The sequence below is a fragment of the Globicephala melas genome, chromosome 9 (assembly GCF_963455315.2).
Source record: "Globicephala melas chromosome 9, mGloMel1.2, whole genome shotgun sequence".
NCBI lineage: Eukaryota > Metazoa > Chordata > Mammalia > Artiodactyla > Delphinidae > Globicephala > Globicephala melas.
Window position 1 is genome coordinate 82,539,643 of NC_083322.1, and position 17,038 is coordinate 82,556,680.

At 37.6% G+C, this 17,038-nt stretch overlaps 1 protein-coding gene across 3 annotated transcripts in view; it reads right to left on the reverse strand.

The window, feature by feature from the left end:
- Positions 1-935: 935 nt before the first annotated feature.
- GNAI1 (G protein subunit alpha i1) overlaps positions 936-17,038 on the reverse strand; it is an 89,149-nt gene continuing 73,046 nt past the window's right edge. For all 3 annotated transcript variants that reach the window (XM_060304740.1, XM_030834286.3, XM_030834285.2), the window contains exons 7-9: positions 16,442-16,571; positions 15,253-15,406; positions 936-2,983 (exon numbers count right to left, since the gene is read on the reverse strand). In XM_060304740.1, the coding sequence (XP_060160723.1) occupies positions 2,793-2,983; positions 15,253-15,406; positions 16,442-16,571 (475 nt within the window). In that variant the 3' untranslated portion in view covers positions 936-2,792. The remainder of the gene's footprint in view (positions 2,984-15,252; positions 15,407-16,441; positions 16,572-17,038) is intronic.

Below are 17,038 nucleotides of genomic sequence, written 5' to 3' on the forward strand. Positions count from 1 at the left end.
CCCACATGCCGTGGAGCGGCTGGGCCCGTGAGCCATGGCCGCTGAGCCTGCGCGTCCGGAGCCTGTGCTCCGCAATGGGAGAGGCCACAACAGTGAGAGGCCCGTGTACCTCAAAAAAAATAAAAATAAAAAAGAGACCACAAACAAAAGTGCTAAGAAGTAAAAATAACAACATTAACAGACCTGAATGAACATTTCCCCTGTTCCAGGTATTGTTTTGAGCATATTTCAGGTAGTATGTAGTACAATACTTGAAGGAAAGCCCAGGCTATGCACAAAGTATTATCAGAATGTGAGGGAGAGAGAGGGGATGTAGTGAAGTGGGCTCAGATGATGAAGAGCCTGGAATGGAAGGCTTAGATTTCACTTTATTGACAAGTCAGAGCCAACGCACAGAAAATAACGCAGCCAGAGTTCTAGATTAGGATAAGTAACCTGGATTAAAGAAGGGAGAAACTGGAAGTGGGGAATGTAATAAGCCATTTTAAGTGGAAGTTAAGCAAAGACCTGAATTCAGTAGGTGGTAGTGGGAATGGAAAAGAGAAAACAAACAAAAGACACATGCGAGGCACTGGGAAAGTAGACTTGTGAGCAAATGGTGACTTATATGGCTGAAAAATTCCCCACTGAGGGATTAAATGAATGATGGTGCAATGACAAAGTCAGAGGGTGAGAACTTGTTGGCAGGGAAAATGATGAATTTGGTTTGCACATACTGAATTGGAGCAGGCAGTCACTTCTCAGAAGGGGGTATCAAGCAGGCAATTCCAAATGTGGTACCACATCTCAGGAGGAAACTTGGGGCAGGGAAAACTCAAGCTTCTGGAGTAGATGAAATTGCAGAAGGACAACACAGAGAAAGAAGAAATGAACACACAATAGACTGATACTTAAATGCTAACGCAAAACATGTATTAGCCAACAGGTTTGTAAAATTTTAAAAATTCAAATTTATTAGGTTTTATTAGTAACACAATTACACAGACTAAAGTTCAGGAATTCATCAATTATGGTCACCAATATGTGCTTCTTGTGGCGTTTTAAACTTATTTCTCATGATTCAAATTGACTTACAGGATAGTTGAACTTCATAGCTTCATAATATGAATACAACAGGTCTTCCATCCATAAAATTAATGAAAACATATCTTTCCTCAAAGGCACATAAAGAATCTAAACTAACACATTTGAAGAATTTTGTTAAGAAATTTTTGAATTTCTCTACATTACAGAGAAGAAAAACAAATCCCCAAAATGAAACGGTTATACACACACGCGCGCACACACACACACACAACCACAAAGAGACTTCAACAGAATGAGAGCACACAACTAAATTTAGAAACTACTTACCCATGAAGCTTACTGAAAGACTAACTTTTTCAAGATGAGTAAAAAAGAGAAGTAGGGTATGGAATGCTATTCACTTTGCTGAAACAAGGTCATACAGACACACCATGAATAATTAAAAATGACTATCAAAATTCAGTTATCTAGCAGAAATGTAACACTTACTTGAGGATACACACAATCACTGACTTAATTAAATCCTGCTACTCATTTTCTAAGTGTAATTGCCCATTTCATTCTCAGAAATAATAGCACAGTTTAAAAAGAAATAATACAAACTCAGGCAAGTGGAGGCAATTTGAATAATCTAAGGGAAAAAAGTAATTTTAACATAGCGTGATAATTAAATTTGAAACTAGTTACTTACATATATGAATTTAAAGCTTGCATTTTATCATCAGCAGAATATTCAAAGATCTTTCTTGTTATCTTCTAAACAAGGAGCTATCATGTATAGTAGGTACAAGGGATTTCCCAAAGGAAATACGCAAATGAATGTCTCAAAATTCATTATGCTAACTTATTTTTTACCCACAAAAATGCTCTCACACCCACCTAAACTTAGTTATAAATAAGTGTATAAAAATCTGGCATCACCTTTAAGGCAATGCATGAATACCATCCAAATATTAAAATTCAAAGTGAAAACAAACCAACCGAATAAAAATTAAGAATTTATAATAAGTCTGTAAGTATATCCTCAAAAATCTGAAATTTGTTTTCAAACCAAATCTAATGTAGAATCAGATTAGCATGCATTCTTAAAAGAAAAACTGAAATGCATACGATGTTTAACTGATCCAAAGGCAGGTATACTCCTCCACTTCAAGAACGTTTCAATGAAACACATTAAATTTAAAGAACAAATCATGTTATTAAAATAGTCTGTGCAATGTTTGTACAAATAACATTTTTATGATTACAAGTATACATATAATCAAGACAGGGCTGCAATGTGTCCTAATATTAATTACTGTACTTAAAAATTTACAGGATATGAACATAAATAAAGCTGTTTAAAACTGGCAAACATAATAGTCTTTCAGTACAAAGTACTTAATATTTCTGTTATTTCCCAAGCCATCACGCTAAAATCATAAGTTGCCACTCTTAATACCTAAAAGTAATGTGGAAAACTAAAGTCATAAATACATGTATACATACATTTGCATATTTACACTTACACAGAAGTCATCAGTACACCAGAGTCCAGCTTTAACACTGCCCTTAGTTTCACACTGCAGGACCACCTCTCACATTTAAGAAAGGACCTTCCATTACTTCCAGTTAAAAAAAAAAACAACAAAAAACCAATTTTGGTCAGGTCCCAGATGCATTTCCCATATACTACATTCTGTGTTGCTGCACGACTCTAGTGTAGAGAGATCCACATATAAGTACTCATTTGGTTTGAAAATGCATTTTACCATTTACTGCAAAACTCAGAAGAGACCACAATCTTTTAGATTATTTTTTATGATGACATCTGTTACAGCATCAAAGACAAACTGCACATTCTTGGTATCTGTGGCACATGTGAAGTGGGTGTATATTTCCTTCGTGTCCTTTCTTTTATTGAGGTCTTCAAACTGACATTGAATATATGCAGCTGCCTCTTCATATGTGTTTGAGCCTGATACGGGAAAAGGAAAGAAACATAAGGCGAAGTTAAAATGAGTATACCACTAAGCAACATGGACCTTAAAATACTGACATCAGTTTCTTATGTGTAAAATATGTGGACTCTATAATCGTCCTTGCCCTTCGAGACTAAGATAAACTATTTCTTCTAAGTGAAGAATACCCAATGTTAATCACCCTGTAATGACTATAAGTTACCCTTAAAAACAAAAAACAAAAAAGCATGGTATTCCATGTTCCCCATGATCTTTGTTCCTGCCTCAATCTCCAACTGTCAGAGTCCCTTTTTTTCTAACCCCTTACACTCTACATCCTAACATGGTGGCAGCACACTATTTCACTCCTAAGCCTAGTGGCTGGATCAAGAAATGTTGGCCGATGCTGATCGGTATTTTTTATTCCCCTTCCTATATATACATTAATTAGCATTTCTCAAGTTTTGTATTCAAAAACTGTACAAGGGTCTACAATGTGGTTTATGCCTATGAGGTTACAAAAAAGTGAACGACACACTTCTGCTTTCAGGTGACTGAAGACTCCTGAGTACAACACTTTGATACTTGGCAGTATCTAAAGATAATCACACATACTCTGTGACCCAAGAGTTCAGTTTTCCAGGTGTGTCCTTGACAGAACTATATGCATATGTTCACTAGAAGACACATAGAGACTGTTAACAGCAGAACTTCTACTTTAGGAAACAACCCAAAAGTTCATTAACGGTAGACTGGCTACTAAATCCTGTTATATATTCATACAATGAGCTGCCATAGAGAAATGAGAATAAAAGAACTACTGCTACACACAATACTATAGATGAGCTTCATAAACATACTGTTGAACAAATGAAGGCAGACACAAAACAGTATATACTGTAAACAACTAATGTTTAGAAAACAAGTTTGGAAACAATCAAAATTAATCGATGAAGACAGAAGTCATAATAGTGGTTAACGCTTTGTGTGAGTAGGTGGGTGGATGGAAGTTGATCAGTTAAGACTGGGGAGGGGCATGACAGGGTTTCTGGGGACCTGGAAATGCTCTATTTCTTGACCTGAATGGTGCATATTATCAGTGTTTTCACTTTTTAAAATTCAGTAAGTTTCACATTTGTGCTAAGTATGTGAGTATCTATATACTTTAATCTCTATAGTTCATATATGTATACATATGATACTTTAATAAAATGTTCCTTTGAAAAAAACGGTTAATTCTGTCTCTTGCAGTAATAACACAAAATTATATGCCTGGACTTCAAGGTCCTCTGTTACCCAGCCTGCTTGGTAAAGCCATTCTAAGACCCTCTGTTCCACATCTGAGGCTCACTCCATGTCAGGAGGAAACCTGTATTCAAAGTACCACCTGTGTTACTGCAGTGCTTTCCCTCCCCTGTACTTCACCAGCTGTTTTCATAGCTTGGCTACTCTAAGTAATGCTGCAATGAACAGAGACGTGCATGTATCTTTTCCAGAAAGTGTTTTCATTTTCTTCAAATAAATACCCAGAAGTGGAATTGCTGAGTCATATGGTAGTTCTATTTTTAATTTATTGAGGAATCTCCATATTGTTTTCCATAATGGCTGCACCAATTTACATTCCCAGCAATAGGGTACAAGGGTTCCCGTTTTTCTACGTCTTTACCAACGTTTGGCATTTCTTTTCTTTATGATAACGGCCATTCTAATGGGTGTGAGGTGATAGCTCATTGTGGTTTTGATTTGCGTTTCCCTGATTGTTAGTGATGTTGAGCACCTTTTCACGGACATGTCGGCCACTGGTATGTCTTCTTTGGAAAAATGTCTATTCAGATCCTCTGTCCATTTTAATAGTGAAATTGTGTTTTTGTTCCTGACTTGTATGAGTTCTTTAGACAGCTGGCCCTCTGTATCTGTGGGTTTGTAACCAGCAAATATGGAGGACCAACTGTACTATGCCACTTTATGTAAGGGACTTGAGCATCCGTAGATTTTGGTATCTATGGCAGGTCCTGAAACCAATCTCCCAAGGATACTGAGGGATGACTGTACATTTTGGATATTAACCCCTTATCAGATAAATGTTTTGCAAATATTTTCTCCCATTCCTTAGGCTGCATTTTTATTTTGTTGATGGTTTCCTTTGCTGTGCAGAAGCTTTTTAGTTTGATGATATCACCCAACTTGTTTATTTTTGCTTTTGTTGCCTTCGCTTTTGGTGTCAAACTTAAAAAAAAAAAATCACGACTGTCAAGCTTACTGCCTGTGTTTTCTTCTAGGAGTTTTATGGTTTCAGGTCTTACGTTCAAGGGTTTGAGGTCTCACGTTCGAGTCTTTAATCTGTTTGGGTTTATTTTTGTGTATGGTGGAGAAAGCAGTCCAGTTTCATTCTTTAGCATGTGGCTGTCCAGTTTTCCTAACACCATTTACTGAAGAGACTTCTTTCCCCGTTGTATATTCTTGGGTCATCTGTCATAAATTACTTGATCATGTATACACGGGTTTACTTCTGGGCTCTCTATTCTGTTCCTCAGATATATGTGTCTGTTTTTTATGCCAATACCACACTGTTCATTACTGTAGCTGTGTAATATAGTTGGAAATTAGGGTGCACAGTGCCTCCAGCTTTGTTCGTCTTTCTCAAGATTGCTTTAGCTTTTGGAGTCTTTTGTGATTCAGAATTTTAGGACTATTCTCTTTCTGTGAAAAATGCCATTAGAATTTTGAAAGGGACTGCACTGACACTGTTAGACAACTTTAGGTAGTACGGACCTTTTTAACAATATTAATATTCCTCCAATCCATGGGCATGGAATATCTTTCCATTTATGTGTATCTTCTTCAGTTTCTTTCATCTATGTTTTAGTTTTCAGTGTACAGGCCTTTCCTCTCCTTGGTTAAATTTATTCCTAGAAATTTTGTCCTTTTAATGCAACTGTAAATCTGACTGTTTCAGTTTTTCTTACAGTTCATTACTAGTGTTACAGATTTTTGTATACTGATTCTGTATCATGCAACTTTACTAAATTCACTGATTATGCGTTTTAAGTTTTTTTGTGAATTTGAGATTTTCTATGTATAATACCATGTCTTGTGCAAACAAACAGTGACAGTTTTACTTCTTGCTTTCTGATTTGGATGCCTTTTTCTTGCTTAAACTGCAGTGACAGGACTTGTAAATACTATGTTGAATGAAAGTGGCGAGACTGGGAAACCTTGTCTTATTCCCTATCTTAGAGGAAAAGCTTTCAACTTTTTACTGTTGAGTATGATATCAGCTATAGGCCTTTATTATATTGAGGTACATTCCCTCTGTACCCATTTTGTTGAGTTTTTATCCTAAATGGATGTTGAATTTTGTCAAATGCTTTTTTTTTTGCATCTGTTGAGATGATCGTGTGATTTTTAGCCTTCATTTTGTTTTGCAGACAGTGAACTATATGCTTGCATCCTCGGAATAAATCTCACATAGCTGTGGTGTAATGATCCTTTTAATGTATTGCTGAATTCAGTTTGCTAATATTTTGTTGAAGATTTTTGCATTTATGTTTATCAGGGATATTGGCCTGTAATTTTCTTTTCTTGTGGCATACTTGCCTGGTTTTGGTAACAGGGTAATGGTGGCCTGGTAAAATGAGTTATGGAAAAGGAGAGAATGCTTCCAATTTTGGAAGAGTTTAAGAAGGACTGCTAACAATTAATTCTTTTGTGTTTAGTAGAATTCACCAGTAAAGCCATCTGGTCATGAACTTTGTTTATTGGGAGGTTTCTGATTACTGATTCAATCTCCTTACTAACATAGGCTGTTCAGATTTTCTATTTCTTCATGATTCAAACTTGGTAGGTTGTATGTTTCTATGAATTTTTCCATTTTCTCTAAGTTGTCAAAATAAGTTTAAATTTTATCTCTTAAGTTGCTAGCAGACAACCATATACTCTACAAATCAAATTTTAACTTATTAAATCATAATAAGGTTGGTACTTTGAAATTCTAAAGCAATAAACAATGTCTTCTTGACTCACAGAAGCTAATACAACCTCTAAATTAAAAACATGTTTTGAGAAAACAGCTTGCCCTGAGTGCATGGCTCAATTTGCTGTAGCTATTGTGGGCAGCTAGTTAGATTACTGAATCCCTAGAACTACAAGATACATTCCTCAACTTGATTTTAAGTTTTGGAAAAGAATGACTAGGGGGAAGCTGACAGATCTTTTCTAACATGATAGAACTGTCTTGAATAAAGGTTAAGTACAGATGATAATCTGGTTCAATACTGGAGAACTAGGTGCCTGGTGATATAATTCAAAGAGAGCTAAAGGAGATTTGAATAAAAAAAAATAACATGAATTCAGTTGGAGTCTCAGGTGCTAAGACACATGGACAGATTCAACAAGCAGTTGGAAATGCAAGCCTGAGTCTCAACAGAGAAATTAGAGTTGACAACTGAATTTATCATGCTGAGAATAAATATGACTATGAAAGAATGGAGTGCTAGAAGATTATAAGACTACAGATGGAATCTGGTGAAATGCCAAAATGTAGACAGATAAAAAGAGGAGAAGACAGGAGCAGAGAGAGGTAGGGGATCAATCAAGTGAGTAGTCTGGAGGCTACAATGGGTTCTCCTATAGCAAACACAGCCACAGGGATTAAGAGTTGAGGGTGCAACAAGAGCTGACAGCATCAATACTTAGCGTGTGCAATGAAGTTTTTAATTATAGTCTTAACAAACACTGGGACTATGAAAGAATTATGTAATACTCTCCTTGCTCACAGAGCCTGAGATCAGTGATTCTTATTAACTTGACAACATACGAGAAACATTTTGAACACAATGCGTACCTGGCAAAAAAAGAGCTAACAACTATCTTCTTGGCTGCTCTAAACATCCCTGTAAGTATGTAATATCTGAGGATTGATCTGGGTCCTCTGATAATATTAGCACAAAAGGGCTACTTCACAATAGAAAATGACAAAGATGAACTGAAAGACAGGAAAGTAAAGGCCAAACGGAGCCACCTTGATTCTGGGGAACTTCAATCTTGGAATTAGAACTATAAATAATTTTATTCCTATAAAGCACGAAAAATGTTTCTGAATAAGGTGACTTAGGACACTGACTTTCAAAAAGAAAACAAAACTAAGTTAATTCTGTGCAATTCTTTCAAAGTATAACTTTGCGATACATAGAAAGGGCTGTAGTAATGAGAGGAGGATCATACTGATGGGAGACCCTCCTGCTTTGCCTCCACTGAAAATATATAATTAAATGTATTCTGGTTGTTAATGTCCTGGATGCAGGAGTGCAACAGACTTGGGTCTGGATTTGGACTCTATTGCTTCATTAAATCACAGTGCTCTCACCTACGTAAGTGGGATGTGAAAGCACTGATATCATATGGTTGTTTTAACACTGCCTGTGAAAAGGCAGTACAATTTACTGAATACAAAATTGACAAATTTTCTTTATAATGAAACAAATTCCTGCGACTTGGGCAGCAGTGGGGGAAGCCGGATTCCATGACAGCAACAGCAGGGATCATGGCAAGAATCACGGCTTGAAGGCTGCCCCGGGTGGTCTCATCTTCCTGCAACTTGTAGACCCTCAGGCTTAGTGGAGCTGTTAACAGAGGCGGCGGTCACCCGGAGCAGCAAGAGTAGCACCAGCAAGCTCCTTCCCCTGGAACTACACTCAGCGTCGCGGCATCAAGATGCCATTTGTCTCCGTGTGGCTGACAGGGACTTGGCGCCTGGGCCTGGAGGCAGGCCTGAGCCGCTGAGGTGGGAGAGCCGAGTTCAGGACATTGGACCACAGAGACCTCCTGGCCCCATGTAATATATCAATCAGCGAGAGGTCTCCCAAAGATCTCCGTCTCAACGCTAAGACCCACATCCACCCAACAGCCAGCAAGCCAGAGATCTCCATCTCAACTCCACCCAAAGGCCAGCAAGTTCCAGTGCTGGATGACCCATGCCAATCAACTAGCAAGACAGGAACACAACCCCACCCGTTAGCAGACAGGCTGCCTAAAATCTACTAAGTTCACAGCTATCCAAAAACACACCACCGTACGCCACCCCTCCCACCAGAACACAGGCACCAGTCCCCTCCACCAGGAAGCCTACACAACCCACTGAACCAACCTCACCCAGTGGGGGCAGACACCAAAAACAACGGGAACTACGACCCTGCAGTCTGCGAAAAGGAGACCCCAAACACAGTAAGTTAAACAAAATGAGAAGACAGAGAAACACACAGCAGATGAAGCAGCAAGGTAAAAACCCACCAGACTAAACAAATGAAGAGGAAACAGGCAGTCTACTTGAAAAAGAATTCAGAGTAATGATAGGAAAGATGATCCAAAATCTTGGAAATAGAATGGAGAAAATACAAGAAACATTTAACAAGGATCTAGAGGAACTAAAGAGCACACAAACAGTGATGAACAACACAATTACTGAAATTAAAAATACTCCAGAAGGAATCAGTAGAAGAATGATTGAGGCAGAAGAACAGATAAGTGACCTGGAAGATAACATAGTGGAAATAACTATTGCAGAGCAGAATAAAGAAATAAGAATGAAGAGAATTGAGGACAATCTCAGAGACCTCTGGGACAACATTAAACACACCAACATTCGAATTACAGGGGTCCCAGAAGAAGAGAAAAAGAAAGGGTCTGAGAAAATATTTGAAGAGATGATAGTTGAAAACTTCCCTAACATGGGAAAGGAAATAGTCAATCAAGTCCAGGAAGCACAGAGAGTCCCACACAGGATAAACCCAAAGAGAAACATGCCAAGACACATATTAATCAAACTGTCAAAAATTAAATACAAAGAAAATATATTAAAAGCAGCAAGGGAAAAACAACAAATAACACACAAGGGAATCCCCATAAGGTTAAGAGCTGATCTTTCAGCAGAAACTCTGCAAGCCAGAAGGGACTGGCAGGACATATTGAAAGTGTTGAAGGAGAAAAACCTGCAACCAAGATTACTCTACCCAGCAAGGATCTCATTCAGATTCGACAGAGAAATTAAAACCTTTACAGACAAGCAAAAGCTAAGAGAATTCAGCACAACCAAACCAGCTTTAAAACAAATGCTAAAGGAACTTCTCTAGGCAGGAAACACAAGGAAAACATCTACGATAACAAACCCAAAACAAATAAGAAAATGCAAAGAGGAACATACATATTGATAATTACCTTAAATGTAAGCAGATTAAATGCTCCAACCAAAAGGCACAGACTGGCTGAATGGATACAAAAACAAGACCCGTATATATGTTGTCTACAAGAGACCCACTTCAGACCCAGGGATACATACAGACTGAAAGTGAGGGGATGGAAAAAGATATTCCACGCAAATGGAAATCAAAAGAAAGCTGGAGTAGCAATTCTCATATCAGACAAAAGAGACTTTAAAATAAAGAATGTTGTAAGAGACAAGGAAGGACACTACATAATGATCAAGGGCTCAATCCAAGAAGAAGATACAACAATGGTAAATATTTATGCACCCAACACAGGAGCACCTCAATACATAAGGCAAATGCTAACAGCCATGAAAGGGGAAATCGACAGTAACACAATCATAGTAGGGGACTTCAACACCACACTTTCACCAATGGCCAGATCACCCAAAAAGAAAATAAATAAGGAAACATAAGATTTAAATGACACATTAAACAAGATAGACTTGATATTTCTAGGACATTCCATCCAGAAACAACAGAATACACTTTCTTCTCACGTGCTCATGGAACATTCTCCAGGATAGATCATATCCTGGGTCACAAATCAAGCCTTGGTAAATTTAAGAAAATTGAAATCGTATCAAGTATCTTTTCCAACCACAATGCTATGAGACTAGCTATCAATTACAGAAAAAAGTCGGTAAAAAATACAAATACATGGAGGCTAAACAGTACAATACTAAACTACCAAGAGATCACTGAAATCAAAAAACACCTAGAGGGCTTCCCTGGTGGCGCAGTGGTTGGGAGTCTGCCTGCTGATGCAGGGAACACAGGTTCGTGCCCTGGTCTGGGAGGATCCCACATGCCACGGAGTGGCTGGGCCCGTGAGCCATGGCCGCTAAGCCTGCACGTCCAGAGCCTGTGCTCCGCAATGGGAGGGGCCGCAGCAGTAAGAGGCCCATGTACTGCCAAAAAAAAAAAAAAACAACCCTAGAAACAAATGGCAATGAAAACACAATGACCCAAAACCTATGGGATGCAGAAAAAGCAGTTCTAAGAGAGAAATTTATAGCAATACAATCCTACCTCAAGAAACAATAAACATCTCAAATAAACAACCTAACCTTATACCTAAAGCAATTAGAGAAAGAAGAGCAAAACCCCCCGAAGTTAGCAGAAGCAAAGAAATCATAAAGATCAGACTTAAATGAAAAAGAAATGAAACAGAAAGATCAATAAAACTAAAAGCTGCTTCTTTGAGAAGAAAAACAAAATTGATAAACCATTAGCCAGACTCATCAAGAAAAAAAAGAAGACTCAAATCAACAGAATTAGAAATGAAAAAGGAGAAGTAACAACTGACACTGCAGAAATACAAAGGATCATGAGAGATTACAAGCAACTCTATGCCAATAAGAGAGACAACCTAGAAGAAATGGACACATTCTTAGAAGAGCACAACCTTCTGAGACAACCAGAAAGGAATAGAAAATAAAAACAGACCAATCACAAGCACTGAAATTGAAACTGTGATTAAAAATATTCCAACAAACAAAAGCCCAGGATCAGATGGCTTCACAGGCAAATTCTATCAAACATTTAGAGAAGAGCTAACACCTATCCTCTCAAACTCTTCCAAAATATAGCGAAGGGAGGAACATTCCCAAACTCATTCTATGAGGCCACCATCACCCTGATACCAAAACCAGACAAAGGTGTCATGAAAAAAGAAAACTACAGGCCAATATCAGTGATGAACATAGATGCAAAAATCCTCAACGAAATACTAGCAAACAGAATCCAACAGCACATTAAAAGGATCATACACCATGATCAAGTGGGGTTCATCCCAGAGATGCAAGGATTCTTCAATATACGCAAGTCAATCAACGTGATACACCATATTAACAAATTGAAGGAGAAAAACCATATGATCATCTCAATAGATGCAGAAAAAGCTTGTGACAAAATTCAACACAAAGTTATCATAAAAACTCTCCAGAAAGCAGGCATAGTGGGAACCTACCTCAACATAATAAAGGCCATATATGACAAACCCACAGCCAACATCGTTCTCAGTGGTGAAAAACTGAAACCATTTCCTCTAAGATCAGGAACAAGACAAGGCTGTCCACTCTCACCACTATTATTCAACATAGTTTTGGAAGTTTTAGCCGCAGCAATCAGAAAAGAAAAAGAAATAAAAGGAATCCAGATCACAAAAGAAGTTAAACTGTCACTGTTTGCAGATGACATGACACTATACAGAGAGAATCCTAAAGATGCTACCAGAAAACTACTAGAGCTAATCAATGAATTTGGTAGAGTAACAGGATACAAAATTAATGCACAGAAATCTCTTGCATTCCTATACACTCATGATGAAAAATCTGAAAGAGAAATTAAGGAAACACTCCCATTTACCACTGCAACAAAAAGAATAAAATACCTAGGAATAAACCTACCTAAGGAGACAAAAGACCTGTATGCAGAAAATTATAAGACACTGGTGAAACAAATTAAAGATGATACTAACAGACGGAGAGATATGAGAGATATACCACGTTCTTGGATTGCAAGAATCAACACTGTGAAAATGACTACGCTACCCACAGCAATCAACAGATTCAGTACAATCCCTATCAAACTACCAACGGCATTTTTCACAGAAGTAGAACAAAAAATTTCACAATTTGTATGGAAACACAAAAGATCCAGAGAAACCCCTTACCTAAATGTAAGGCCAGACACTATAAAACTCTTAGAGGAAAGCACAGGCAGAACACTCTATGACATAAATCACAGCAAGATCCTTTCTGACCCACCTCCTAGAGAAATGGAAATAAAAACAAAAATAAACAAATGGGACCTAATGAAACTTCAAAGCTTTTGCACAGCAAAGGAAACCATTAACAAGATGAAAAGACAACCCTCAGAATGGGAGAAAATATTTGCAAACAAAGCAACTGACAAAGGATTAATCTCCAAAACATACAAGCAGCTCATGCAGCTCAATACCAAACAAAAAACAACCCAATCCAAAAATGGGCAGAAGACCTAAACAGACATTTCTCCAAAGAAGATATACAGACTGCCAACAAACACATGAAAGGATGCTCAACACCACTAATCATTAGAGAAACACAAATCGAAACTACAATGAGGTATCACCTCACACCAGTCAGATTGGCCATCATTAAAAAATCTACAAAGAATAAATACTGGAGAGGGTGTGGAGAAAAGGGAACCCTCTTGCACTGTTGGTGGGAATGTAAGTTGGTGCAGCCACTATGGAGAACAGTATGGAGGTTCCTTAAAAAACTAAAAATAGGACTACCATACGACCCAGCAATCCCACTACCTGGCATATACCCTGAGAAAACCATAATTCAAAAAGAGCCATGTACCACAATGTTCACTGTGGCTCTACTTACAATAGCCAAGACATGGAAGCAACCTAAGTGTCCATCGACAGATGAATGGATAAAGAAGATGTGGCACATATATACAATGGAATATTTCTCAGCCATAAAAAGAAATGAAACTGAGTTGTCTGTAATGAGGTGGATGGACCTAGAGTCTGTCATACAGAGTGAAGTAAGTCAAAAAGTGAAATACAAATATTGTATGCTAACACATGTATGGAATCTAAAAAACTAAACAACAAAAAAGTGGTTTTGAAGAACCTGGGAACAGGACAGGAATAAAGACGCAGCTGTAGAAAATGGACTTGAGGACACAGGGAGGGGGAGGGGTAAGTTGGGACGAAGTGAGAGAGTGGCATGGACATATATACACTACCAAATGTCAAATAGATAGCTAGTGGGAAGCAGCCGCATAGCACAGGGAGGTCAGCTCAGTGCTTTGTGACCACCTAAAGGGGTGGGATAGGGAGGGTGGGAGGGAGACGCAAGAGGGAGGGAATATGGGGATAGATGTATACGTATAGCTGATTCACTTTGTTATACAGCAGCAACTAACAGCATTGTAAGGCAATTATACTCCAATAAGGATGTTAAAAAAATAATGCAATAAATGTAATATTTCACTTTCACATTTTTCAACCAAAAAAATTCTTGAGACCTTTTTTTTTAAACAGTGAGGATGGAGTGAGGGTAACTTGTATCAAGCTAAATTAACCAAGCTTCATAATGTTTAGATTTAGAGATGAGATAAACTATTGGTAGTCAAACTTTTTTTTTTAGGCATCGAACTTTCTTCATTAAAATAAAATAAAGCCTTATTCAGAAACCCAATATGCAAAACAGATGAAAGCTAAATTACTCTGCCTTAGGGAGGGAGAAGTTGAGTGTGGAGGGGGGCAGGGGGTGGGGGGTATCACTGTTCCTTGCACCCACTTTCAATAGCAGCCAGGGAAGTGTTCCAAGGAACTAAACTTAACCAATGTTTTAGCCCAACTTCTGATTTCACAGATGGGGTAGTGAGACCCCATTAACTGCCTTGTTCAAGATCAAAGAGCTAATTATGGAAAAGCCAGGACTGCATCTCAGGTCTCCTTTTCTCACTGCAGACCATTTTACACAGTAGTAAAATTAAAGTACCACTAACAGTCTCATTACCAAAGCCTGGATTTCTTGTGAAACCTTTCCTGACTCCCCTGAGGAGTTAGCTAACTCACAGACTCCTTTCTAATTTTTCCCCCTTCCAATTACTATCCATGTTCCTTTGTACTCGTGTGCTGCACTGCTATTGTTTAGGAGTACCTCTGTCTTTGACATTAAGTCAGTGACCAGAGACACATTTTATTTATTGTGCATCACACAATACCTGACATAAGATCTGTTAACTGGATGAACCAATCAATACCGTAAGTTTATGAAGACTTGGAGTCATCATAGAAAATTATCTAACAGCTTTTCCCTAAAATGAATGTTATTTTCAATCATCTCACCCACAACTCAAGGAACTACTTGTGCTTGAATGCAGTTTGATAAATAATTTCTCTTAAAGGTTAAGAATTACTAAGCCAAAAGATTCAAATCGACAACTGAAATCTTGCCTTAGGGGACGTTCACTTAGAAATATACGAGCTGACAAGTTATCTACAGAAAGTAAAATACCTGCATATTCTGGATAGCATATAGTGAGAGGGCTCTTCTTGATTTTTTCTTCGAAGAGATCCTTCTTGTTTAGAAAAAGTATAATAGATGTATCTGTAAACCATTTGTTGTTACATATGCTGTCGAACAACTTCATGCTTTCATGCATTCGGTTCTGTAATAGCATACAGCCAGTTTGTCATAATGGCAAGGATTTTAAGAAATATTACTTTTAAAAAATGAGCGTGGAAAAAAAAAGTATGGTAATACAATAGAACTTAGCTGAAAAATAGGTAACATCCCACAAAAACATATTTTTGCCATTTAAGAACAAGCACACACTTTGATTTTAGGCAAGATGAGTGTCTACATCACTCATCACTCAACCAGTACTTGCTGAGTGCCGGCAGCGTGTCACTGTGCTGCAGGACCCTGAGATCTAGAAACGCAAAGTGCAAACGTTTCAAAGGAGACCTCATTATTACAGAGTGAAGTGAAGTTTCCATTAAAAGATAAGTAGAGTTTTCTAAAGATTAATAAATTAAACTGAAAAAGCTGAAACACAATTAGCCCAATACCCTAAATATAATGGTATATGAGGGAAGGAAACCTCCAATTCCTGTTTCCTGCCCTTCCAGTATCTGTGGTTTCAAAAAGGGCACTAATATATTTTATAGTGCCAGAATGACAGAAATGAACATGTGCACTACACCTACTGCATGATAATTGTATATAACTTATTTTAATAAAAGAAGCTGACACTTATAGCTTTTTTCTAATTAAAAATATTTTCCCCAGATTAATGGTACACTGAAACACATCTGAAAATTACATGACAGTAGCAAAGTATAACAGAGATCAAGGATTACTGAGCTGGCAGAAGTAATAAGAAAAATAAGCCTTGGACTATAATGGAACTAACTTTATTTTCATTTAGTATGTAGATACCAGATCTCATAAATGCCTAGTTATTAAGCAACTAGGGTTGAGGTGAGATTAACTTTTTGTGTTTTCCCTTTTTTCAGGATCCATCTGTTCTTTGTATTCTAAAAGGGAAATATACTAAACAAAAGTTAGAGGAAACAGCCTGAACTTTCAATTAATTTAGGCATTAGTACGAATTCTTCAAGAATTTTTCACAGAAAAATTCTTGGCAACATCTCCAGCTCTTCATATGCCATGCTCAATCTTTAAAAGTGGTTCTACTTGCCATTTCTTCATCTTCAGCTAGAACCAGGTCATAGTCACTCAGTGCCACACAGAAGATGATGGCGGTCACTCCTTCAAAGCAATGAATCCATTTCTTCCTCTCAGATCTCTGTCCTCCCACATCAAACATTCTGTAAGAGGAAAAATAATGAGTTTGACATCACGCTGAATGTTCAGAGGCTCTGAGGAGTTCTATAAAAATCAACAAAAAAGCTCCAAATCGCATAGGGAATGTGGGATGGAAAGAAAGGAGAAAAGGATTTTATGGGAGGAATATAATGTCACAAATTGATTTTCACAAAGGAAAAAAAGTCTGCTGGTTTTTAAACCATTTTGTTTTTATCTCACAGTAAAACAAAACAAAAAACCCAAAATACCCTAAAAAAAAATAACACATTCATTAACATATGAGAACACTTTAGAACAGAACATGAAAACAAATACAAAAGAAGGGGCAGCACTATAAGAATGCAGAGATAATAGAATATATTTAATTTGCTGAAGTCACAGAACATTAGAGGCAGAGAACATGGTCCCCTCATCCAACTACAAAATGTTTTCTCTCAGAAGCAATACAGCAGATGTAAAGGAGAAACCA